The following is a 20,173-nucleotide window of genomic DNA, read 5'->3' as shown; positions in this document are numbered from 1 at the left end:
CATCATCATCATCATCATCATGCCAAGGGGAGGGAACAAGCACACCATAGCTTACTTCATTGGTAGCAGGTAGATATATATTACACATGAGCATTAGAAGCTCGATCGTCGCAAGATCGTCGCTGCAGCCAGTATGGATCGACACCGAAACATACCGAGTGAGAACTAGCAGCTACGATGATTCGAGCAGTAGCAGTACCTAGCAGGACTAGAGTTCATAATATACAAGAAGACCAACTGGATCATTGACTAAACTAACTATACTAGGGGGTAGGAGGAGCTTATCTCCATCTAGCAGACCAGACCAGAGCATGGCTGGGCTGAGCTGAGATCAATGGTGATGAGCAGCAGCTGAGGTGGAACTAGACTAGAGCTAATAATATACAAGAGCACCTGGATCACTAACTCTTAACTATACTAGGAGGTAGGGAGAGCTTATCTCCATGTAGCTGAGCTGAGGCAGAGCTGATCCAAGCTGAGAGATCAATGGTGATGAGCAGCAACTGAGGTGGAAGGCCCTGCCCCGCCGGCATTCAGCACCCTGTCGACCTTGACCAGAAGGTGCTGCATCTCTCCGGCGAGGCTCCACGCGCTGTCCTCCTTGCCGAGCAGAGAGGGGCCGGTGAGGGACGCGATCATCCTCTCGAGGTTCTTCCGGACGTCCGTCAGCGGGATCTTTGGAGGGGGCGGCGGCGGGCGCAGGTACTGCAGCCGCGCCGCGGCGAAGGTGCCGAGCGTGTGCACGCAGCTGTAGGCAGCCTCGGCCGCGGCGCTGCTCTGGAACACGACGCGCGCCTGCTTCTTGGTGATCTCGGTGCTGGGCTCGATCAGGGGGCCGAAGCCGCGGAGTGTGGAGTGGAGCTGCTCCTTGGAAGGGAGCTGATCGGCGGCGGTGCCCGGGGCGAATTGCAGGATGAGGGCCACCGGCTTGCTGAAATGCTGCTGCCCGTTGACAGCTTTCTTGTTCTTGGCCGGCTTGTTGGGCGTGGAACCGGCGCTGCCGATGATGCTGCTGTGGGTAGCAGCACCGGGTTGGGCGGGGCAACCGGCGCCGGAGGCACCAGGCGCTCCCAGTGCGAATGTTACCTTCTTCTTGTTCCTCCTCTTGCTGGGTCCAGGCCCCCCTAGTGCGGCTGCATCTGCATTTGATGGTCCAGCTCCAATGTGGTGGTGGGCTTGCGCATACGCGGCGTGGCCAATGGCAATGCCACCGGCCTGTTGGTTGCCGGCAGATCCGCCCCCGAAGGCCATGGCCTGGCATGGATTCGGGCGAGCGGCGGCAGGAGCATCATTAGAGCGATGCTGACCCGTGGTAACCAGGGCAGTGTCCTTGCCGGCGCGGTGGGTGGCGGGCACGGAGACGGAGGCGGAGGCTTCCCTGTGGAGGGCGAAGAAGGCGAGGAGCGCGCCGGCGTCGACGCCCTCGAGCGGCTCGTCGTCGTAGGGAGATGCGGCGCAGCGGTGGAGCGCGGCGAGCAGGTCGGGCGCCTGGAGCCGGAGGAGCAGCGCCGGGCCCTCGCTCGCCGCCCCCTTTCTTGGAGCGGGAGGTGGAGGCGGGGCGACGATGCAGTCGTCGTCGCCGTCGCCGTGGAGGGCGTTGAGGATGGTGGGGATTTCGTAGTCGTCGAGGTACCTGCTCCGCTTGCGCGCGCGCTTGGCCCCCTTGTCCTCCACGCTGCAGGCCGCGGCCGCGGCCACGGCGAGCGCGAGGGTTTGGGCCCCGACGCCGGGCGCGGGTGGGGCCTCCATGAGGACGCCGGCGTAGACGGAGGGGGGAAGGTCGATCTGTGGATCCGGTAGCTCCGGGGTAGGAGTGGGGTGCGGTTAATGCTGGCGGAGCGGCGGAGAAGAAGGGGAGGGGAAGTGGGGAGCGGACAGTGGAGTGCCTCCACTCCACGTGTGAGTACCTCCTCGCTCCTACGTGCAACTCTTTTCGTGCCCCTCCTCAGTCACAACTTTTTTCTCCTTGGTCTTGGGTTCAACCATCAATGTTTTCTTTACTCCTTTCCGCAACACCCTCCCTCGATCAATGTGGCCCTACACTAGTTGTCCTCCTAGTTGAGGCTGGTTGAGCAAATGCAGGTAAAAAAAAAATCATCATCCATATGTTGTTTGGTTCTCTGCATTGTACGGTGATAAGCAGACGCAAACCACAGATGTTATTTGATTGCGTGTTATTTTGCTCACCCCTTTAAAAAAAATGGTGGTCTTACCACCGAAAATGCAGCAGGTCACATAAGAACAACACTTCACAACAGACACCACATAAGGGCATAAATTCAAGACAGCATGGGCATCCGATGCACGTGCACGACCCCCGGGGTGTTGGACCCAGATAAAGTTCAAATGGTCACCGACATCAGACGGTTGACAAACCGACCAGCTAGAGGGCATGCTGGATGTCGCCCTGGTATGGTATGGTAGCAGTGCTTCTGGCGCCTCACCTTGCGCATGATCGAGCTGCTGGTGTTGTAGGCCTGGAACTTGAAGCCGAGCTTGGAGAGCCGCAAGACGAGGAGGTCCCAGGGACGATCCTGTTACCGCGACAAAAGTATTGCCAGCCCCTCTCGAGGGCCAGCTACTCGTGCAAGTTCTGGACTCGCACCATTTGTTAGCCGAGAGCCTCATGACGCAACGAGGCCTCAAAACCATCCATTGCTTCATTACCGCCCTGTAGGGCGACGGGGTATGGCGATATCTTCCTCGTCCTTGATCTGCACGTTGAACCATAGTGGCTCTCGCGCCCCCTCCCCATGGTCGATCCTCGGGCTAGTATGGCGATAACTTTCTACTCATTTTGAGAACATTTATTTCCATTTTATAAAATAATTGTTAAATGGTCTCACGGTCACGTGCAAGTGTCCGGTTGGTCTCCGTGCAGAAGGGAAAAAGAGAAGGAGTTACCTATTCAGTATTCACCATCCGGTTGGGAGGTGACGAGTTTGGCAAGGGGAGGAGGGCCTCCTGTCTCTTCACGAAGAACGACGTAAGGTCAGCGTCAACGACCACCACTACCCTCATGCGCTCTGGTGAATGGGTGTGGCGGAGTGGCCCGCAGGAAACGATCATCGGCATAGGCGAGCTCTCAAAACCCGGCGGCCTGGCCGACGATGTCAGGTGAAATAGAAGCACTAAAGGGGAGCATAGTTTGAGCAACGCCGGACTCAGAGTGTCGTTGATGATCATGGAGCGCCTGGCTTCATCACGCTTGGAACACGACGTCGGCGGGAGCACCGTAGTTGGCGAGAGCGGTGGGGAGGGCGGCGGCGTGAGGCTCTCGTTGGAACGACCATGCATCGGTGCCTGAACCAGCTGCAGACCAAGCTGGCAGGCCGATGCGTCAGTTGCCGAGGCAGGACCATCCACCGTTGTCTCCATCGATCACGTAAGGGAGTTTTTTTACCCTTTGGATGCTAGTGCACGACTTCCATCGCAACGAGCATACCGAGGACGACATTGTGTGGAAGCACGCGACTAATAGACACTACTCGGTGGTCTCCGCCTATAAGGCACAATTTTTGGGCATGATTCTCTCTCCCATAGAACAAATGGTTTGAAAAGTTTAGGCTCTATCAAAAGTCACGTTGGTCGCTTGGTTAGCACTACAAGACCGAATTTGAACTGCCGATAGATTGGACAAGCGAGAGTGACCAAATTGCGGACTTTGTCCTCTTTGCAAAAGGGAACAAGAATCTGGGGCACATCTCTTCTTCAAGTGCCGCTTCACCATTAGGCTTTGGAACTTGGTCGTCGAAAATATCAACCCTTGTGCATGGAAGAACTACTTTGTTCTTGAGCAACACACTCCTTTTTCCCCCAAAAAGAATAAACAAGGGATGTTTTAGCACATAGGCATATCTGATCACATATATCCAATTTCCCCTTTTTTGCCAATCATGAAAGAAAAACAAGGCGCTTCCCTGAAAGCAGCAGAATGTCCAGCTCATCACAGTAGCTTAGATGGAGGACTGCAGGGCGGAGGGCGAAGGACTGCAGGCCATATATTAAGTTGCACATACCATTACAAAACACTTTTGCAATACATCCAAACCCTTTGGGGACAAAAGACTTCTTCTGCCTGCATACAACTACGGCTCACCCTTGGGCAAAGCTTATTGATGCATCTGAGCCTTTGTCTCAACATACTCCCTCCGTTTTTATTAGAATTGACTGAAGTCAAACTTACTAAAATTTGACCAAGGTTATAGAAAAAATATAAATATTTACCATAACAAATTTATATGAAGTGGAAGTACATTCAATAATAAATCTAATGGTATTGATTTGTTATTGTATATGTTAATATTTTTGTCTATAAACATTGTCAAAATTTATAAAGCTTGACTTTGACCAAAGCTAATACGCGGAGTAAATAAAAACAGAGGGAGTACCATTTTTTTCTTGAAACCCGGGTGCTTGTAGAAGTAATGGCTGGGAAGTCCTTAATGTAGATCGAAAGACCTCTGTGGCTGCGATTTGTGTAGAAAATTTCCACCACAAATAAGAAAGTGTTGGAGAGAGCCTGTAGAACTTCATATAGGTGCGGCTAGACGGAGTCGGGGACACAAATCTCACACAGTTCCCGACAAGGCCGAGCCTGACCAACCTTGATCGATCGGAACTGGAGCTGGATAACCAAGACACAAAACCGCATTGTCTGCTCCTTAGGACATTGCCACCGATATAAACTTGTAGAAGAAAAAGATAGGCCTATAGACGGAAATTATCTTGGGGCACGCCATCCTCCGTATGCCTCCCGACAATACAAAGAAGCACCACCGGAGCATGGCAAGATGAGGAGACATTATTTCACACAGACGACGACACCATCGTCTCGAGACACCGATCGAAGACAAATAAAAATTTAATTCTAACCTTACATCACCGAACCGCAACCTTGTGGTCACCGGAGTGACAGACTGAGGGGAGGGGGCTCGCGACCTCACTGGCAAGTAGAGGTAGATCGGCCACCGCCTGCCTCCTAGGTCACATGAGAAAGTGAGGAAAAGTTTGTGTCACTTTGTTCACCGAAGGAAACATAACACACTACTTCATCTATGCACATATCGCCAGCTACAACTCGTCATTTTCTTATTGTCGATGCATAGTATAAATATGTGCAAAAATTCATTATATATGATGTAGAAGAAATAATTAATCCGATTGTGAAAGCAGTGTCATTTCTGCATGGTCATATAAGGGCCAACAGAAATCCATTGCAGCAACAGGTATTTGAGATCTTAATTTTGCATCAAGGGTATTGAATAAAAATACAATATATTTGGCACCAAACACGCTAGGAAGAAGCTTGAAGAAAAATACAATATAGATGCAAAACCTCGACATCAACACAATATATGTAATTTAAACAAAAAACTACTAAAAGTAATGTGTTTGCCGGTTCTTAGAATATCTCTCATAACCTAAAGTTTTGTAATCTGACAATCCTTCCTCCTATTCCTTGTATGTAAGTTTCCCCTTCCTCTACCAGTTAAGATTTTTTTCCTCCCACCTCTCATGTTTTCCACCGGTTTTGAAAATGGCATCATCTACCCCATAAAATCTTATTTTTGATATGCAATCACATTAATAATAACATACAAGGTGATAGCAAACTAACCTATTAGAATATTAATGCCCTCATTCCAATGCAGAGGCAATTATCTAGAATGATAATAAAAAAGAGAATATCTAGTGTTTAGGAAAACGTAGAAACAAGTGCCACACACAAGCGATAGGAGTAGATAATTCAAGGAAAAACTACTAGTACATTGTAGAGTTCTCCATTTAGTTACACCTATACTTGACAGTCTTGTACAATCTAGAAATTTTATTAAGTTATTTGCTAGATTCATACATTAAAGAATATATACGAGTTTCTAGATTTTAATAAAGGGTAATATATTAATACCAAAATGACACCCAATACATTCGACATCTATAACAACATGATATAAAGAGTAAGTCAAGACATCAAGGATGCATATGCTATAGAACACACAATATTCTAACATAATAAAAGGGGACTTGTAATGATAATATTGGATAGAAACAAAAAATATGTATGTAAATAATCATTGGTATGTTTATATTTTGTATTAAAATCATGTATCAATAAGAAAAATAAAATTAAGCACAAGATAATTTATCACTAAATAAAAAAGTTAAATATAAATAGGTCAGCAACGAGGTTATGTCATGACTTTTAAAATCAATGTCCATGATAACAGGAGGTTCTAAGTTGAAATGATGTCCTTCTAGAAAATTCCGATGCTCCTTATTAATGCTCAAGCTCGCTTGCTGTTTACTCTCCGGACTTTTGCTCCTCGATTTTTCAGTGCCAGATTTCTGAAGCAACTCACTCATTGTCACGCAATCATCCGAGTCTATGTCCATCCTGTCACTCCTCTCTCCTTCAACAAAGTTGTTGTGGCTTTACTTGTCGGGGTTGACATCTATCCGTGTTCAGGCCCCATCCCCGTTCTACATCTCTGTTTTGCCATGAGTATCACCTTCTTTCCCAAGCCTTTCTCATCCCGATCACCGTCCTTCCCATGTGATCCCTGTATAGTGTCAACTTGTTGTTCCTTGCTGTGTGCATTGCCAGTTTGCGTGTCGCCTTGTTTTGTTCGCTATGAACTCATCCGCTACCCCCCTCACAATCTTTATCAGGGCTTTGCTCTTCCTCACTGTTCTCGTCATTGTTTTCAGAATATTGCTCTTCACCATCACTAACATCCTAGCCGACGTTTTCCTCGTCAACACTCTATAATATTTTGAAAAGAGATGAACATTATGGACCTTGGGATCCAGAGGGAGTCCATGTTCATGTTATGATTATATTAGCACTTGAGGAGTCAGGACACATATATTGTTTGTATACTACAAGGCAAAAAATGAGAAAAAAAAGAAATTGGGCGCACACTTCTTTTTTTATAGGCCGGATCCGTTGCTGCTTCCTTCTTTGCGGGGTCGCCGCCCGAGTTCGCCTCTCCATCGCCCGAGCTAGTGGTGGCGACAAGGGTCACAACCTGGGTTAGCACTACAAGACCGAATTTGAACTGCCGATAGATTGGACAAGCGAGAGTGACCAAATTGCGGACTTTGTCCTCTTTGCAAGAGGGAACAAGAATCTGGGGCACATTTCTTTTTCAAGTGCCACTTCACCATTAGGCTTTGGAACTTGTTCATCGAAAATATCAACCCTTGTGCAGGGAAGAGCTACTTTGCTCTTGAGCAATACACTCCTTTTTCCCCCAAAAAGAATAAACAAGGGACGTTTTAGCACATAGGCATATCTGATCACATATATCTGATTTCCCTTTTTTTGCTTTCCATGAAAGAAAAACAAGGCGGCTTCCCTGCAAAAGCAGCAGAATGTCCAGCTCATCATAGTAGCTCAAGGTTATACGTGATTAAACTCAGGCGTATCTCCATGACGACCGTACAACCTTTTTATTATGAACATGCTTGCTTTTAAAGAAATGAACATAAAAAAATCACTTTTTTTCTTTTCTTGAGCAGTTAGAGAGGGATCTGTATTAAAGCCAGAATCGAGAGTTTTAATTACAGATTGCCCGTGATGTACACAATTGCGTCCTTAATTCATTTCTTGCTCTGTTTCTTATTAGAAAAGAAATTTTTTTAAGGGGACGCAAACAACTCGATAGTTTCTGAAGATTCCATTTGCCTCTGTTTTCTGTTATGAACAGATTGTTCAGTCGAGTTTCAGATGAGAGCGACGATGGGGCTCCGCACGACATGCCTCTCCGACACCCAGCTCAAGCTTCCTTCCACGGCGAACTCTCCGGCCGAGCCGTGGCCGCTCACGGACACGCTGAGGGTCTTCTTCTCTCCCGTCCGGGAGAATGCCAGTGTCTCAGGGGAGACACGCACCGCCACCGACCTCGGCGCGTCCACCTTCGCCGTGAACGTCGAATTTGCTGGTCCGACGTTCGTCACGGTCCGGCTCACGGTGAACGGCGCCGATGACAGTGGCACGGTTATCGTCGGGTAGATCGTCGGGTAGTTGAGCTGCACGTCCTGGATCTTAGCCAGCCTCGCTCCATAATCCGTTGCCGTTCCTTAGCCCAAGGAACTCCGGCGTGTGCGTGGTCATTAGCTGCAGTCGTCCGGTCCGGGAATGCACGCACGAACCCCGGTTTCTTGGCCACCATGTCGAGCTCAGCGTCAGTGAGCCTCACGGGGAAGCCGCTGAACACTTGAGTGTACGAGTGGAGAAGGCGTGACTCACTTGCCAAGGAGGTCGGCAAGAAAGACTCGTGCCACTGGCGGTGGGCGTCTTCGTCGGCATTCGGGCGCGGTGGCTCGACGAGCACAATGTAAGAACGATAAGCAGAATTTTTCGTGGCATTTTGTTGTACCCTTGTGGCAGATGGGCTGAGATAGCATAGTGTAAGCGTAGGAAAGAGGGTGACGAGCAAGAGAAGTGGTGGTACCACACTCGGCTACACAATGAAGATGATGGGGGGAAGGGTGGAATAGCATCAATCACCAGGAGGTCTTTTATACATGATGAAAGATGGATATGTTTGTGTCTTATTTTTGGCATATGTTGATGACTAACACATAAAAGACTTGAATTTGTGTTAAATCTGGATGATACGACAATGTTAGGTGGGATTGCGGGGACATGGGTAATGTATCTACCCAGGTTTACGGTGCGGGGTGCGTGTGGGGGGTAAAAGCACGTAATCTTTTTCGATTTTCTGGAGGATCTTGAATTCATATGCTGTAGTATCGTTGAATATTTTTGAAGGATTACTCAAGAATGATCCCAAATTAACAGCTGCGGATTTTGCTTCTTCCTGCGACGTGTTACCATCTCATAAATGACTAGTATCAACAGATTGTTGAACGAAAATATCTATATTATGTACTACTACTAAAGGTAGACTGAGAGTAATAACCTAGAAAATCGCTCAAAATTTGGAGACATGCAGATCTCTTTTTCCCGAAGCTGAACCAACAACCATAGTAGGAAGAATTCCTTTCCACATCAATTCTTTCTTAATTCATGTTCAGCCCAGAGTAGCCTGATGCATTTGGTTTGTAGCTACCATTTCTCTGGCTCGGGTTCAAACGAGGATACTCCACATCTGAACCAAGAATCATAAAACATCCTTCCCTGATCATCCCAATCATAAAACATCAATTTGGTTTGCAGCTGAAAGGCACAAACCAACTGCACAACTACATAATGATCCAGTATGATGCTTAACATTATATAACTCATCAAGGAAAATAGCAAATCAAGAAAAGGGGAGAAAAGGAAAGCTGAACATAAATCCATTTTGCATACTACATTACATTACATTACATTGAAATGGTTGATGTGAGGAAATCAAGAAGATGTTGTTGCTAGGAGACCTTAACTATGGCTCATCGATCATTTCATTTCTTGTTGAGGTCGATCCCCGCCTTCTTGGCGACGGCGTCGAGGCCGTGCTTCTCGATGGTCTTGAGGGCCTTGGTGGAGAGCCTGAGCTTGACGTAGCGCTTGCCGGCCTCCCACCACAGCTTCTTGTACTGCAGGTTCACAAACTGCTGCTTCTTGGTCTTGTGGTTGGAGAAGGACACCTTGTTGGCCCGGTTCGTCTTCTTCTCCAAGAAGGGGCAGATCCGGCCTGAACCCACATCAGATCCAGATCATTCATTCTTTCATTCATTCATTCTTTCTTTCTTTCTTAACCACTGAACGCATTCAACCGATAGATACTCCTTTTATCCTCAAAAAAAGAAGAAGAAGATAGATACTCCTTTTGGGAAGATAATAACGCAGCTAGGCAAGTAAATAAATCTCATGTTCATCCACTACCTATACTACGTAATGTATCACACACAACCTTTCAAGCCTGAACTGAACTCAACTCTGAAGAAGAAAAGCAGAGCAATGCAACCCACACCAAATGTGGAATACAAGTAAGGAATGAAAGGTAGGGAGGGAGGGAGGGAGGGAGGGAGGGAGGGGAGGGACGTACGCGCGACGATGGTGTTCTTGGCGGGGAGGGAGACCGCGGCCGTGGAGGTGAGGCCGAGGCTGAGGCTGAGGCCGGCGAGCTGCGAGGTGGCGAACCCGACCGAGGTGGCGTAGGAGCTAGCGCTGGACCGGAGGAGCGGAGCCCTGGCGGCGGCGGGCATGGAGACGGAGTAGGAGCAGAGCATGGACGCCATGGATGGATGCAGCGCTGACAGACTCACTCACGGTGGAACAAGAGGATAAGAAGACCCACGAGGACGGAAGGAATAGAGGAGGAGGAGGAGGATAAGAAGAAACAAGGCGGGCCGGCCCAGCCAGCCCGCGAGTGACCCTAGCCCAATCCCACTCTGCGCAGCCCAACACTTGTGAACTTGTTGAGTTCTACCAGCCAAGAAGAGCCTGTGCGTTGCAACGGAAGAAAAACCATATCACGCGCCCCTAACCCAATAATCATGAATTAAGACTCTGATGGGTTTATGCAAAAGCGAAAATATAACTTAATACTTGACTGCCGGTTGATTAGCAGAAACAACAGGGGGTTTTCTGTAAAAGCAAGAATCCGCCTAAAACCTGGATTGCGAGTTGATTCTCAGAAAGATAGAGGCTTTTTTGTAAAACGTGCAATGAACTAGCAGAAGCACTAATCTCATAGTAGGTATAGAAAAGAAAATGTCAGCCTCACGATCAATGAAAATTTAGAGGGCCCTATAATATATGAACAATTAGGGGGAACACTAGTTTTTTTTTCTTCACTTTTACGGGTGGCGGGATGGATCATCATTTACTTCAAATTTAGCGGTAGCTTCGACGACAGACGAAAAATTCAGATTTTTTCACTTAAGGGTGGTGGGGTGTGTAATTTATTTGAACACATGATATGCAATGCAAAAACTACTAGAGTAATCTTCTAATAATAAAATTACCTAAATACTCTCTCCATTCTCAAATATTTGTCTTTTTAAAGATTTCAACAAGTGACTACATACGAAGCAAAATGAGTGAATCTACACTCTAAAATATGTCTACATATATCCGTATGTTGTAGTCTATTTGAAATATATAAAAAACCAAATATTACCGAAAAAGGCTTTTGCCCCGCTTTATATATAAAGCACGATCCCAACAACCCAGTACAAACGCATGCCACCACAACACACGCACACACCCAAGGAACGATACATAGGCGTTGAGCGCAGCAACACCACCCCTAGCACTACCACCGCGAAGAGATGAAGCCGCATATGATGACCCGTGGGCTCTAAGGCGGCGCCTTCAGAAAGGATACGACATCGGAGCGCCGCCACCGTCCAATCCGAGGATCAGAGTTTCCCTCGGAGCCGCACGACGGGCAATGAGAGCCGCAACGACACCTTCAAGAAGGGAATGAGCTTCGCCGCCGCTGGTCCGTCCGAAGATAGAACATGTTTTCACCCCGGCTAAAACTCACCGCCATCGAACGCCACGCCCCGGCGACCATGCCGCCCACACGGCCATGGCCACCGGGCAGCACCAAGCCACGGCCTCCGCCCGAGAGTACCGCGCAACCACCACCAGGGCCGCCGCCCCGGCATCCAAGACCTTGACACCACCTCACCCGAGACTTGCCGCTATCCCAACCAAAGAGACGAGCGGAAAGGTCCCACCTTTCGCACCCCTGGGTGACCCCCAGTGCCGAGACCCAATAGGCCGGCCACCTGGCCTCCATCGACCTGTCCTACAACACCGGGCGCGAGGCGAGCTTGGTCCCCCAACACCCTGCGCGAGACGAGGTCAGTCCTGCTGCACCGTGCGCGAGACGAGCTTAGTCCTGCGGCACTGTGCGTGAGACGAGCTCGGACCTGCGCACCGGGCGCGAGACGAGCGATGGGACGCAGCTGGGAGAAGGCCAACCCTTCACCGAAAGTAGCAACCGGACGACGAGGAGGGGGGGGGGGGCAAAGGCCGGTACAAGCCGCCTATGGACGAACCGATGCCAGGACATGCCAGCCGTCACCGAAGCCGACTTGCCAAACCACCATGGAGCCATCCACGACCGGAGCAGCGGCCACCCCGGCCACTGCCCAACCCGCGCCGCCCGTCGAGCTCCAAGCGTCGGAGCCGGCGGGCACACACCTGCGCGTCGAGCCGTTGAAGGGGAGGGACGCCGCCGAAGTCCCCAAATATGACCGATCCAGGTCGGAGACGGAGATGCCCAAACTCCCTGCAGGCCCCCGCCGCCATGGGGCCACCACCATGAAGCCCACCACGCCGCCGACCGCGCACATGAGCCACGCCGCCCACACACGCCGGGCACTGCCACAAGCCCCGCGCCGCCGCGAGCCAGGCGGAACCAGCCCAGCCCCTGAAGCGGCCAGTCGCACCACCCAGCCCCGCACGCCGCCGGCCGGCCCTTGCCGTCGCGGCCGGCGTTGCCTGCCGGCCCTTGCCGTCGCGGTCGGCGTTGCCTGCCGGCCGCCGTCCCGGGCATCCACCCGATCCAGATCTGGGCCGAGACGCCCACCGCCGCCGCCCGAGCTGGCACGCCCCACCGCACCCCTGACGAGCAGTCGCCCGCGCCGCCAACCTAGGATGCCTCCGCTGCGCTGCCCTGGCCGCCGCCACGCCACCCCGTCCTACAGAACGACGCGCCTCCATGCCGTGGCGCTGTCCCGCGCCAGCCCGCCGCGAGGAGGGGGAAGATGCCCCGCCGCCGCCGCCACTGGCCGTGCTTTGCCCGGCCGCGTGAGCCGGCGGCGGCGAGGAGGTGTGTGTGTGTGGGGGGGGGGGCTGGAGGAGAACGCTAGGGTTCGCCTCGCCGCTCGCGGGAGCGGACGAGACGAAGGGGTTTTCCTTGAAAAAAAGACATATATTTGGGAACGGAGGGAGTACTAAAGAGCTGGCATCAGTTGGTGCTGATCATGATTTGCTCATGGAAGAGGCTTAGTCAACGGGTCTGCTATATTCAGATCCGTATGTATCTTGCAAATCTCTATGTCTCCCTCCTTGACTTGATCGCGGATGGAGTTGAAGCGTCTCTTGATGTGTTTGGTTCTTTTGTGAAATGTGGATTCCTTCTCTAAGGCAATTGCTCCAGTATTGTCACAAAAGATTTTCATTGGACCTGATGCACTAGGTATTACACCTAGATCGAATATGAACTCCTTCATCCAGACTCCTTCATTTGCTGCTTCCGAAGCAACGATGTACTCCGCTTCACACGTAGATCCCGCCACGACGCTTTGCTTGGAACTGCACCAACTGACAGCTCCACCATTCAATAAAAATACATATCTGGTTTGTGACTTAGAGTCATCCGGATCAGTGTCAAAGCTAGCATCGACGTAACCGTTTACGACGAGCTTTTTGTCACCTCCATAAACGAGGAACATATCCTTGGTCCTTTTCAGGTACTTTAGGATATTCTTAACCGCTGTCTAGTGATCCACTCCTGGATTACTTTGGTACCTCCCTACTAAACTTATAGTAAGGCACCCATCAGGTCTGGTACACAACATAGCATACATGATAGAACCTATGGCTGAGGCATAGGGAATAACTTTCATTTTCTCTCTATCTTCTGCAGTGGTGGGGCATTGAGTCTGACTCAACTTCACACCTTGCAACACAGCTAAGAACCCTTTCTTTGACTAATCCATTTTGAACCTCTTCAAAACTTTATCAAGGTATGTGCTTTGTGAAAGTCCTATCAAGCGTCTTGATCTATCTCTATAGATCTTGATGCCCAATATATAAGCAGCTTCATCAAGGTCTTTCATTGAAAAATTCTTATTCAAGTATCCTTTTATGCTATCCAGAAATTCTATATCATTTCCAATCAGCAATATGTCATCCACATATAATATCAGAAATGCTACAGAGCTCCCACTCACTTTCTTGTAAATACATGCTTCTCCAAAAGTCTGTATAAAACCATATGCTTTGATCACTTCATCAAAGCGTATATTCCAACTCCGAGATGCTTGCACCAGTCCATAGACTGATCGCTGGAGCTTGCACACTTTGTTAGCACCTTTAGGATCGACAAAACCTTCTGGTTGCATCAGATACAAATACAACTCTTCTTTGAGATATCCATTAAGGAATGCAATTTTGACATCCATTTGCCAGATTTCATAATCATAAAATGCGGCAATTGCTAACATGATTCGGACGGACTTAAGCATCGCTACGGGAGAGAAAGTCTCATCGTAGTCAATCCCTTGAACTTGTCAAAAACCTTTTGCAACAAGTCGAGCTTTGTAGACAGTAACATTACCATCAGCGTAAGTCTTCTTCTTGAAGATCCATTTATTTTCTATGGCTCGCCGATCATCGGGCAAATCCACCAAAGTCCATACTTTGTTTTCATACATGGATCCTATCTAAGATTTCATGGCCTCAAGCCATCTGTCGGAATCTGGGCTCATCATAGCTTCTTCATAGTTCATAGGTTCGCCATGGTCTAGTAACATGACCTCCAGGACAAGATTACCGTACCACTCTGGTGCGGATCGTGCTCTGGTTGACCTACAAAGTTCGGTAGTAACTTGATCCGAAGTTTCATGATCATCATCATTAGCTTCTTCTCTAGTTGGTGTAGGCATCACGGGAACTGATTTCTCCGATGTGCTACTTTCCAATTCGAGAGAAGGTACGATTACTTCATCAAGTTCTACTTTCCTCCCACTCACTTCTTTCGAGAGAAACTCCTTCTCTAGAAATGTTCCATTCTTGGCAACAAAGATCTTGCCTTTGGATCTGTAGTAGAAGGTGTACCCAATTGTTTCTTTAGGGTATCCTATGAAGACACACTTCTCCGATTTGGGTTTGAGCTTATTGGGCTGAAGCCTTTTGACATAAGTGTCGCAACCCCAAACTTTAAGAAACGACAACTTAGGTTTGTTGCCAAACCAGAGTTCATACGGTGTCGTCTCAACGGATTTAGACGGTGCCCTATTTAACGTGAATGCAGCTGTCTCTAATGCATAAGCCCAAAACGATAGTGGTTCGGTAAGAGACATCATAGACCGCACCATATCTAGTAAAGTACGGTTACGACGTTCGGACACACCATTACGCTGTGGTGTTCTAGGTGGCGTGAGTTGTGAAACTATTCCACATTGTTTTAAATGAAGTCCAAACTCGTAACTCAAATATTCGCCTCCGAGATCAGATCATAGAAACTTTATTTTCTTGTTATGATGATTCTCCACTTCACTCTGAAATTCTTTGAACTTTTCAAATGTTTCAGACTTGTGTTTCATTAAGTAGATATACCCATATATGCTCAAATCATCTGTGAAGGTCAGAAAATAATGATACCCGCCGCGAGCCTCAACACTCATTGGACCACATACATCAGTATGTATTATTTCCAATAAGTCATTAGCTCGCTCCATTGTTCTGGAGAACGGCGTTCTAGTCATCTTGCCCATGATGCATGGTTCGCAAGTATCAAATGATTCATAATCAAGTGATTTCAAAAGCCCATCTGCATGGAGTTTCTTCATGCGCTTTACACCAATATGACCTAAACGGCAGTGCCACAAATTATTGCACTATCATTATCAACTTTGCATCTTTTGGCATCAATATTATGAATATGTGTATCACCACGATCGAGATTCAACAGAAATAGACCATTATTCGAGGGTGCATGACCATAAAAGATATTATTCATATAAATAGAACAACCATTATTCTCTGACTTAAATGAATAACCGTCTCGCATTAAACAAGATCCAGATATAATGTTCATGCTCAACGCTGGCACAAAATAACAATTATTCAGATCTAAAACTAATCCCGAAGGTAGATGTAGAGGTAGCGTTCCGACGGTGATCACATCGAGCTTTGAACCATTTCCGACGCGCATCGTCACCTCGTGCTTAGCCAATCTTCGTTTAATCCGTAGCCCCTGTTTAGAGTTACAGATATGAGCAAATGAACCAATATCAAATACCCAGGTGCTACTACGAGTATTAGTAAGGTACACATCAATAACATGTATAGAAAATATAACTTTGTTCACTTTCCATCCTTCTTATCCGCCAAATACTTGGGTCAGTTCCGCTTCCAGTGACCAGTCCCTTTGCAGTAGAAGCACTCAGTTTCAGGCTTTGGTCCAGACTTGGGCTTCTTCCCGGGAGTAGCAACTTGCTTGCTATACTTCTTGAAGTTCCCCTTCTTTCCCTTGCCCTTTTTCTTGAAACTAGTGGTTTTGTTAACCATCAACACTTGGTGCTCCTTCTTGACTTCTACTTCCGCAGCTTTGAGCATTGCGAAGAGCTCCGGAATCGTCTTGTTCATCCCTTGCATATTATAGTTCATCACGAAGCCTTTATAGCTTGGTGGCAGTGATTGAAGAACTCTGTCAATGACATAATCAACTGGAAGTTCAACTCCCAGCTGAGTCAAGTGATTGCATTACCCAGACATTTTGAGTATGTGCTCACTGACAGAACTGTTCTCCTCCATTTTGCAGCTATAGAACTTGTTGGAGACTTCATATCTCTCAACTCGGGCATTTTCTTGAAATATTAACTTCAACTCTTGGAACATCTCATATTCTCCATGATGTTCAAAACGTCTTTGAAGTCACGATTCTAAGCCGCAAAGCGTGGCACACTGAACTATCGAGTAGTCATCAGATTTAGTCTGCCAGACGTTCACAACGTCAGCAGCTGCTCCTGCAGCAGGCCTTGCATCGAGCGGTGCATCAAGGACGTAATTCTTCTGTGCAGCAATGAGGATAATCCTCAAGTTACGGACCCAGTCCGTGTAGTTGCTATCATCATCTTTTAACTTAGCTTTAGGATAATTCGCTTTTTGGTACGAAGTTCAGCAAGAGCCTTTCGAATATCGCTATTTGGAAGGCCTTTGCTGAACTTCGTACCAAAAAGCGAATTATCCTATCAGGACTCCATTCCAAAATAATTTTGGAGAGCTTCATACCATCATGCGCCTGTTACTTCTGGCTAATTATGAAACCATGGATTTCTTCAATACTTTGACACAAGAGAATGTGCACATATAGAATGGTAGATGAGATAAGGAAAAATATGGATCAACTTAATTATGCACATCCATAATGGGGGCATTCTTGATAAATCCCTTATAAATCTCGAGAGAGTTTTCGAGTAGGGGCGGGAGGGGGTAGGAGACCGACAACGTTTTTTTCTAGGGTTTGGGTGTCCTCGAGAGTTGGTCGAGCGAGAGGGGAGGGGGTATATCGACCCCCCTTCTCATGTCGAAGTTATCGTGGAGGGGGTATATCGACAACGACGACATACAAACATGGAAAAAAACTGTTATCGGGGAGGGGGTATATCGACCCCCCCTCATGTCTAAGTTATCGGGGAGGGGTATATCGACAACCTAAAATGCACTAACCTAAATCAACGACACCCTTGTTCCCGATAAAAAATAAGAAGAGGAAGAAGAAGAAAAAAAAGAGGAGAAGAAGAAGGAATAGAGGAGAAGAAGAAAACTATTCCTTCTTCTCCTCTTTTTTTTCTTCTTCTTCCTCCTTCTTCCTCTCCTTTTTCTTCTTATTTTTTCTTCTTTTTCTCCTCTTCGGGGAGGGGTTATATCGACCCCCCCTCATGTCGAAGTTATCGGGGAGGGGGTATATCGACCCCCCTCATATCGACCCCACTAACCTAAAATGCACTAAATCATCATAGATAAAACTTCTCTAAAAATGTAACTTTTGCATATATGAACATATATACACAGAGAACATACATACATATATACATTTTTCGAAAAATGCAAAAAAAATCATCATATATATGAACAAAAAATCTGAAGAAAAAAAAAGACATATAATCATATATACACACATACATATAATCTAAAAAAATCATATATATATAAAGAATAGAGAGGCCGGCCGGACCGAACGTGGCGGCGTGGTCGGGGCAGGCCGGGGGCGCGGGCCGGCGTCGGGGCAGCGCCACGGTGCGGCCGCCGTCGAGGCAGGGGCACGGGGCGACGCGTCGGGGCAGGGCAGGGGCGGGCGGCGACGGCGACGAGGAGCAGGCGACGACGGCGACGACGAGCACGGGCAGCCTGGCGGCATCGATGAGCTCGACATCGTCGGGTGGGGGGGGGGGCAAATGGTCGATGAAAACTGAAAAATTTACAAGTGTTGCTTATATACACGAAGCATTGGTACCGGTTCGTGGCATGAACCGAGACCAATGCCCCCCTTTAGTCCCGGTTGGTGCCACCAACCGGGACCAAAGGTCTCCTTTGGGAGGGAAAAGGAGACCTTTGGTCCCGGTTGGTGGCACGAACCGGGACCAAAGGTATGCATTGGTCCCGGTTCGTGGCACCAACCGAGACCAATGCCCTGCGCCTGTCAAAGCCGCGGTGCGGTGGGATGTTTAGTCCCACCTCGCTAGCTGAGGAGCGGCCGCACCAGTTTATAAGCGCTGCTGTATCCACCCATTTGAACTCCTCACTATTGCAGGCCTACTAGCCTAAACTTGTCTCTCTGCCTGTGGTCCTGCTGGGCCTGCTGCGGGCCTGAATCCTGGCCCAATAGGGTTTCTAGTCGTGTTCAGGCCGTGGTGGGCCTAGTAGGTGGCATTTTTATATTTTTTCTAGTTTTTTGTTTTGTTTTTTTGCATTATTTATTTTATTTTGTTTTTTGCTTTATTTTTTAAATTATTTTTGCTTTTAGGTCAGAAAAATTATAAACTTTCTGTTAGTGCCATTAGTTTTCAAATTTGAATAGTTTAAATTTGAATTCTTTGAAATTTGTGTGAATCACTAGTTTGTGATTAACTTTACTATAAAAATAGATTTTGGAGTGATTCTTTTTAATGCTATTATATATTACTATGTTTTATCATTATATTCAAAAACAGATTTTGTTATTTTAGTTTCTAACAAAAAATCTTTATGATAATTCTTTTTGCTATTAAAGTTTCTAACAAAAAAAATTCTTTTTGCTTTTAATGTTTTGAATAGAAAATACTCTAATAATTTTAGTTGCATAAATTTTATATATTTTTAATTTCAATAATACTAGAGGTTTATAAAAGCTTTTTAGTTGATTCCTTTTGCTATTGGAGTTTTATAAAAGCTTTTTAGTTGATTCTTTTTGCTATTGAAGAATATTATAGTTTTGTTTTAATTGATCATAACAGAATATTTTAATTGATTATTTTTAGTTCATTCTTTTTGCTATTAGTTCATGAGCTAAATGACCCTTAAATTGATAAGCACTACAAATGAACTCTGAAAAGGTTGAAAGTTGGCATGGTATCATCATTTAACCCACATAGAATGTGCTAAAAACTTGAGAGGGTTACGGCAAAAACTCGATGCACTCCATGTACAAAATGGACAATCTCTTTCGAAGTATCAGGGTTTCGGACGAAAACTCATCTGTTACAAAGGGATTTCATTTTTTTGAACTTATTTGAATTCCAGACTTTTTGTGTGTTCAAAATGAACCATTCAAAGCCACATCATCAATTTTCAACCCTTTCTGACTTCATCTGATATTTTTCATGCATTTACTGATTTTTGTAAGCTAAATGACACTGAAATTGAAAAGCACTACAAATGAACTCTGAAGAGGTTGAAAATTGGCAGGGTATCATCATTTCACCCACATAGCATGTGCTAAAAACTTGAGAGGGTTACGGTAAAAACTGGATGCACTTCGTGTACAAAACGGACAATCTCTTTTGAAGTATTAGGGTTTCATACGGAAACTCGTCTGTAGAAAAGGCATTTCATTTCTTCACATGTAACTGCAGTAATATTCTAGATCAAAGTCATCATCATAATAGTTGTGGAGAGAAAGTCTTCACTTTTTCTTCGCTTGTGTCCTTTGCTTATTGCGCCGTAACCATGGATATTCTTCATCGTTTAACAGGGTGCTTGGGTGAGCCTTGACTTTGAAGGGAGGAATTTCATGAAATTTTTCATAATCTTCAGACATGTCTGTCTTGCCCTCCAATCCCACGATGTCTCTTTTTCCTGAAAGAACTATGTGGCGCTTTGGCTCATCGTATGATGTATTCACTTCCTTATATTTTCTTTTTCTTGGTTTGGTAGACATGTCCTTCACATAGAAAACCTGAACCACATCATTGGCTAGGACGAATGGTTCGTCTATGTACCCAAGATTGTTTAGATCCACTGTTGTCATTCCGTACTGTGGGTCTACCTGTA

At 47.0% G+C, this 20,173-nt stretch overlaps 2 protein-coding genes across 2 annotated transcripts; both read right to left on the bottom strand.

Moving 5' to 3' along the window:
• Positions 1-32: 32 nt before the first annotated feature.
• On the bottom strand, positions 33-1,963 carry LOC123179749 (uncharacterized). Its single transcript, XM_044591622.1, has one exon. The coding sequence runs from the start codon at positions 1,747-1,749 to the stop codon at positions 484-486; it is 1,266 nt and encodes a 421-aa protein (XP_044447557.1). The 5' UTR covers positions 1,750-1,963; the 3' UTR covers positions 33-483.
• A 7,157-nt stretch (positions 1,964-9,120) lies between these two features.
• Positions 9,121-10,282, bottom strand: LOC123179746 (50S ribosomal protein L28, chloroplastic). The gene is made up of 2 exons (XM_044591617.1): positions 10,002-10,282; positions 9,121-9,647 (listed from the first exon to the last, which is right to left on the bottom strand). The coding sequence occupies exons 1-2, from the start codon at positions 10,192-10,194 to the stop codon at positions 9,415-9,417; spliced, it is 426 nt and encodes a 141-aa protein (XP_044447552.1). The 5' UTR covers positions 10,195-10,282; the 3' UTR covers positions 9,121-9,414.
• Positions 10,283-20,173: the final 9,891 nt, after the last annotated feature.

This window comes from Triticum aestivum, chromosome 1D, assembly GCF_018294505.1.
Source record: "Triticum aestivum cultivar Chinese Spring chromosome 1D, IWGSC CS RefSeq v2.1, whole genome shotgun sequence".
Classification (NCBI taxonomy): Eukaryota; Viridiplantae; Streptophyta; class Magnoliopsida; order Poales; family Poaceae; genus Triticum; species Triticum aestivum.
The sequence above is the reverse complement of the archived record's forward strand: the minus strand, read 5'-3'. Positions and strand labels throughout refer to the sequence as shown.

Coding starts and splice junctions, on each gene's coding strand:
- LOC123179749 (XM_044591622.1), bottom strand. CDS start 1,749: ATGGAGGCCCCACCCGCGCCCGGCGTCGGGGCCCAAACCCTCGCGCTC.
- LOC123179746 (XM_044591617.1), bottom strand. CDS start 10,194: ATGGCGTCCATGCTCTGCTCCTACTCCGTCTCCATGCCCGCCGCCGCC. Junction 9,648..10,001: donor CAAGAACACCATCGTCGCGC/GTACGTCCCTCC, acceptor ATGTGGGTTCAG/GCCGGATCTGCCCCTTCTTG.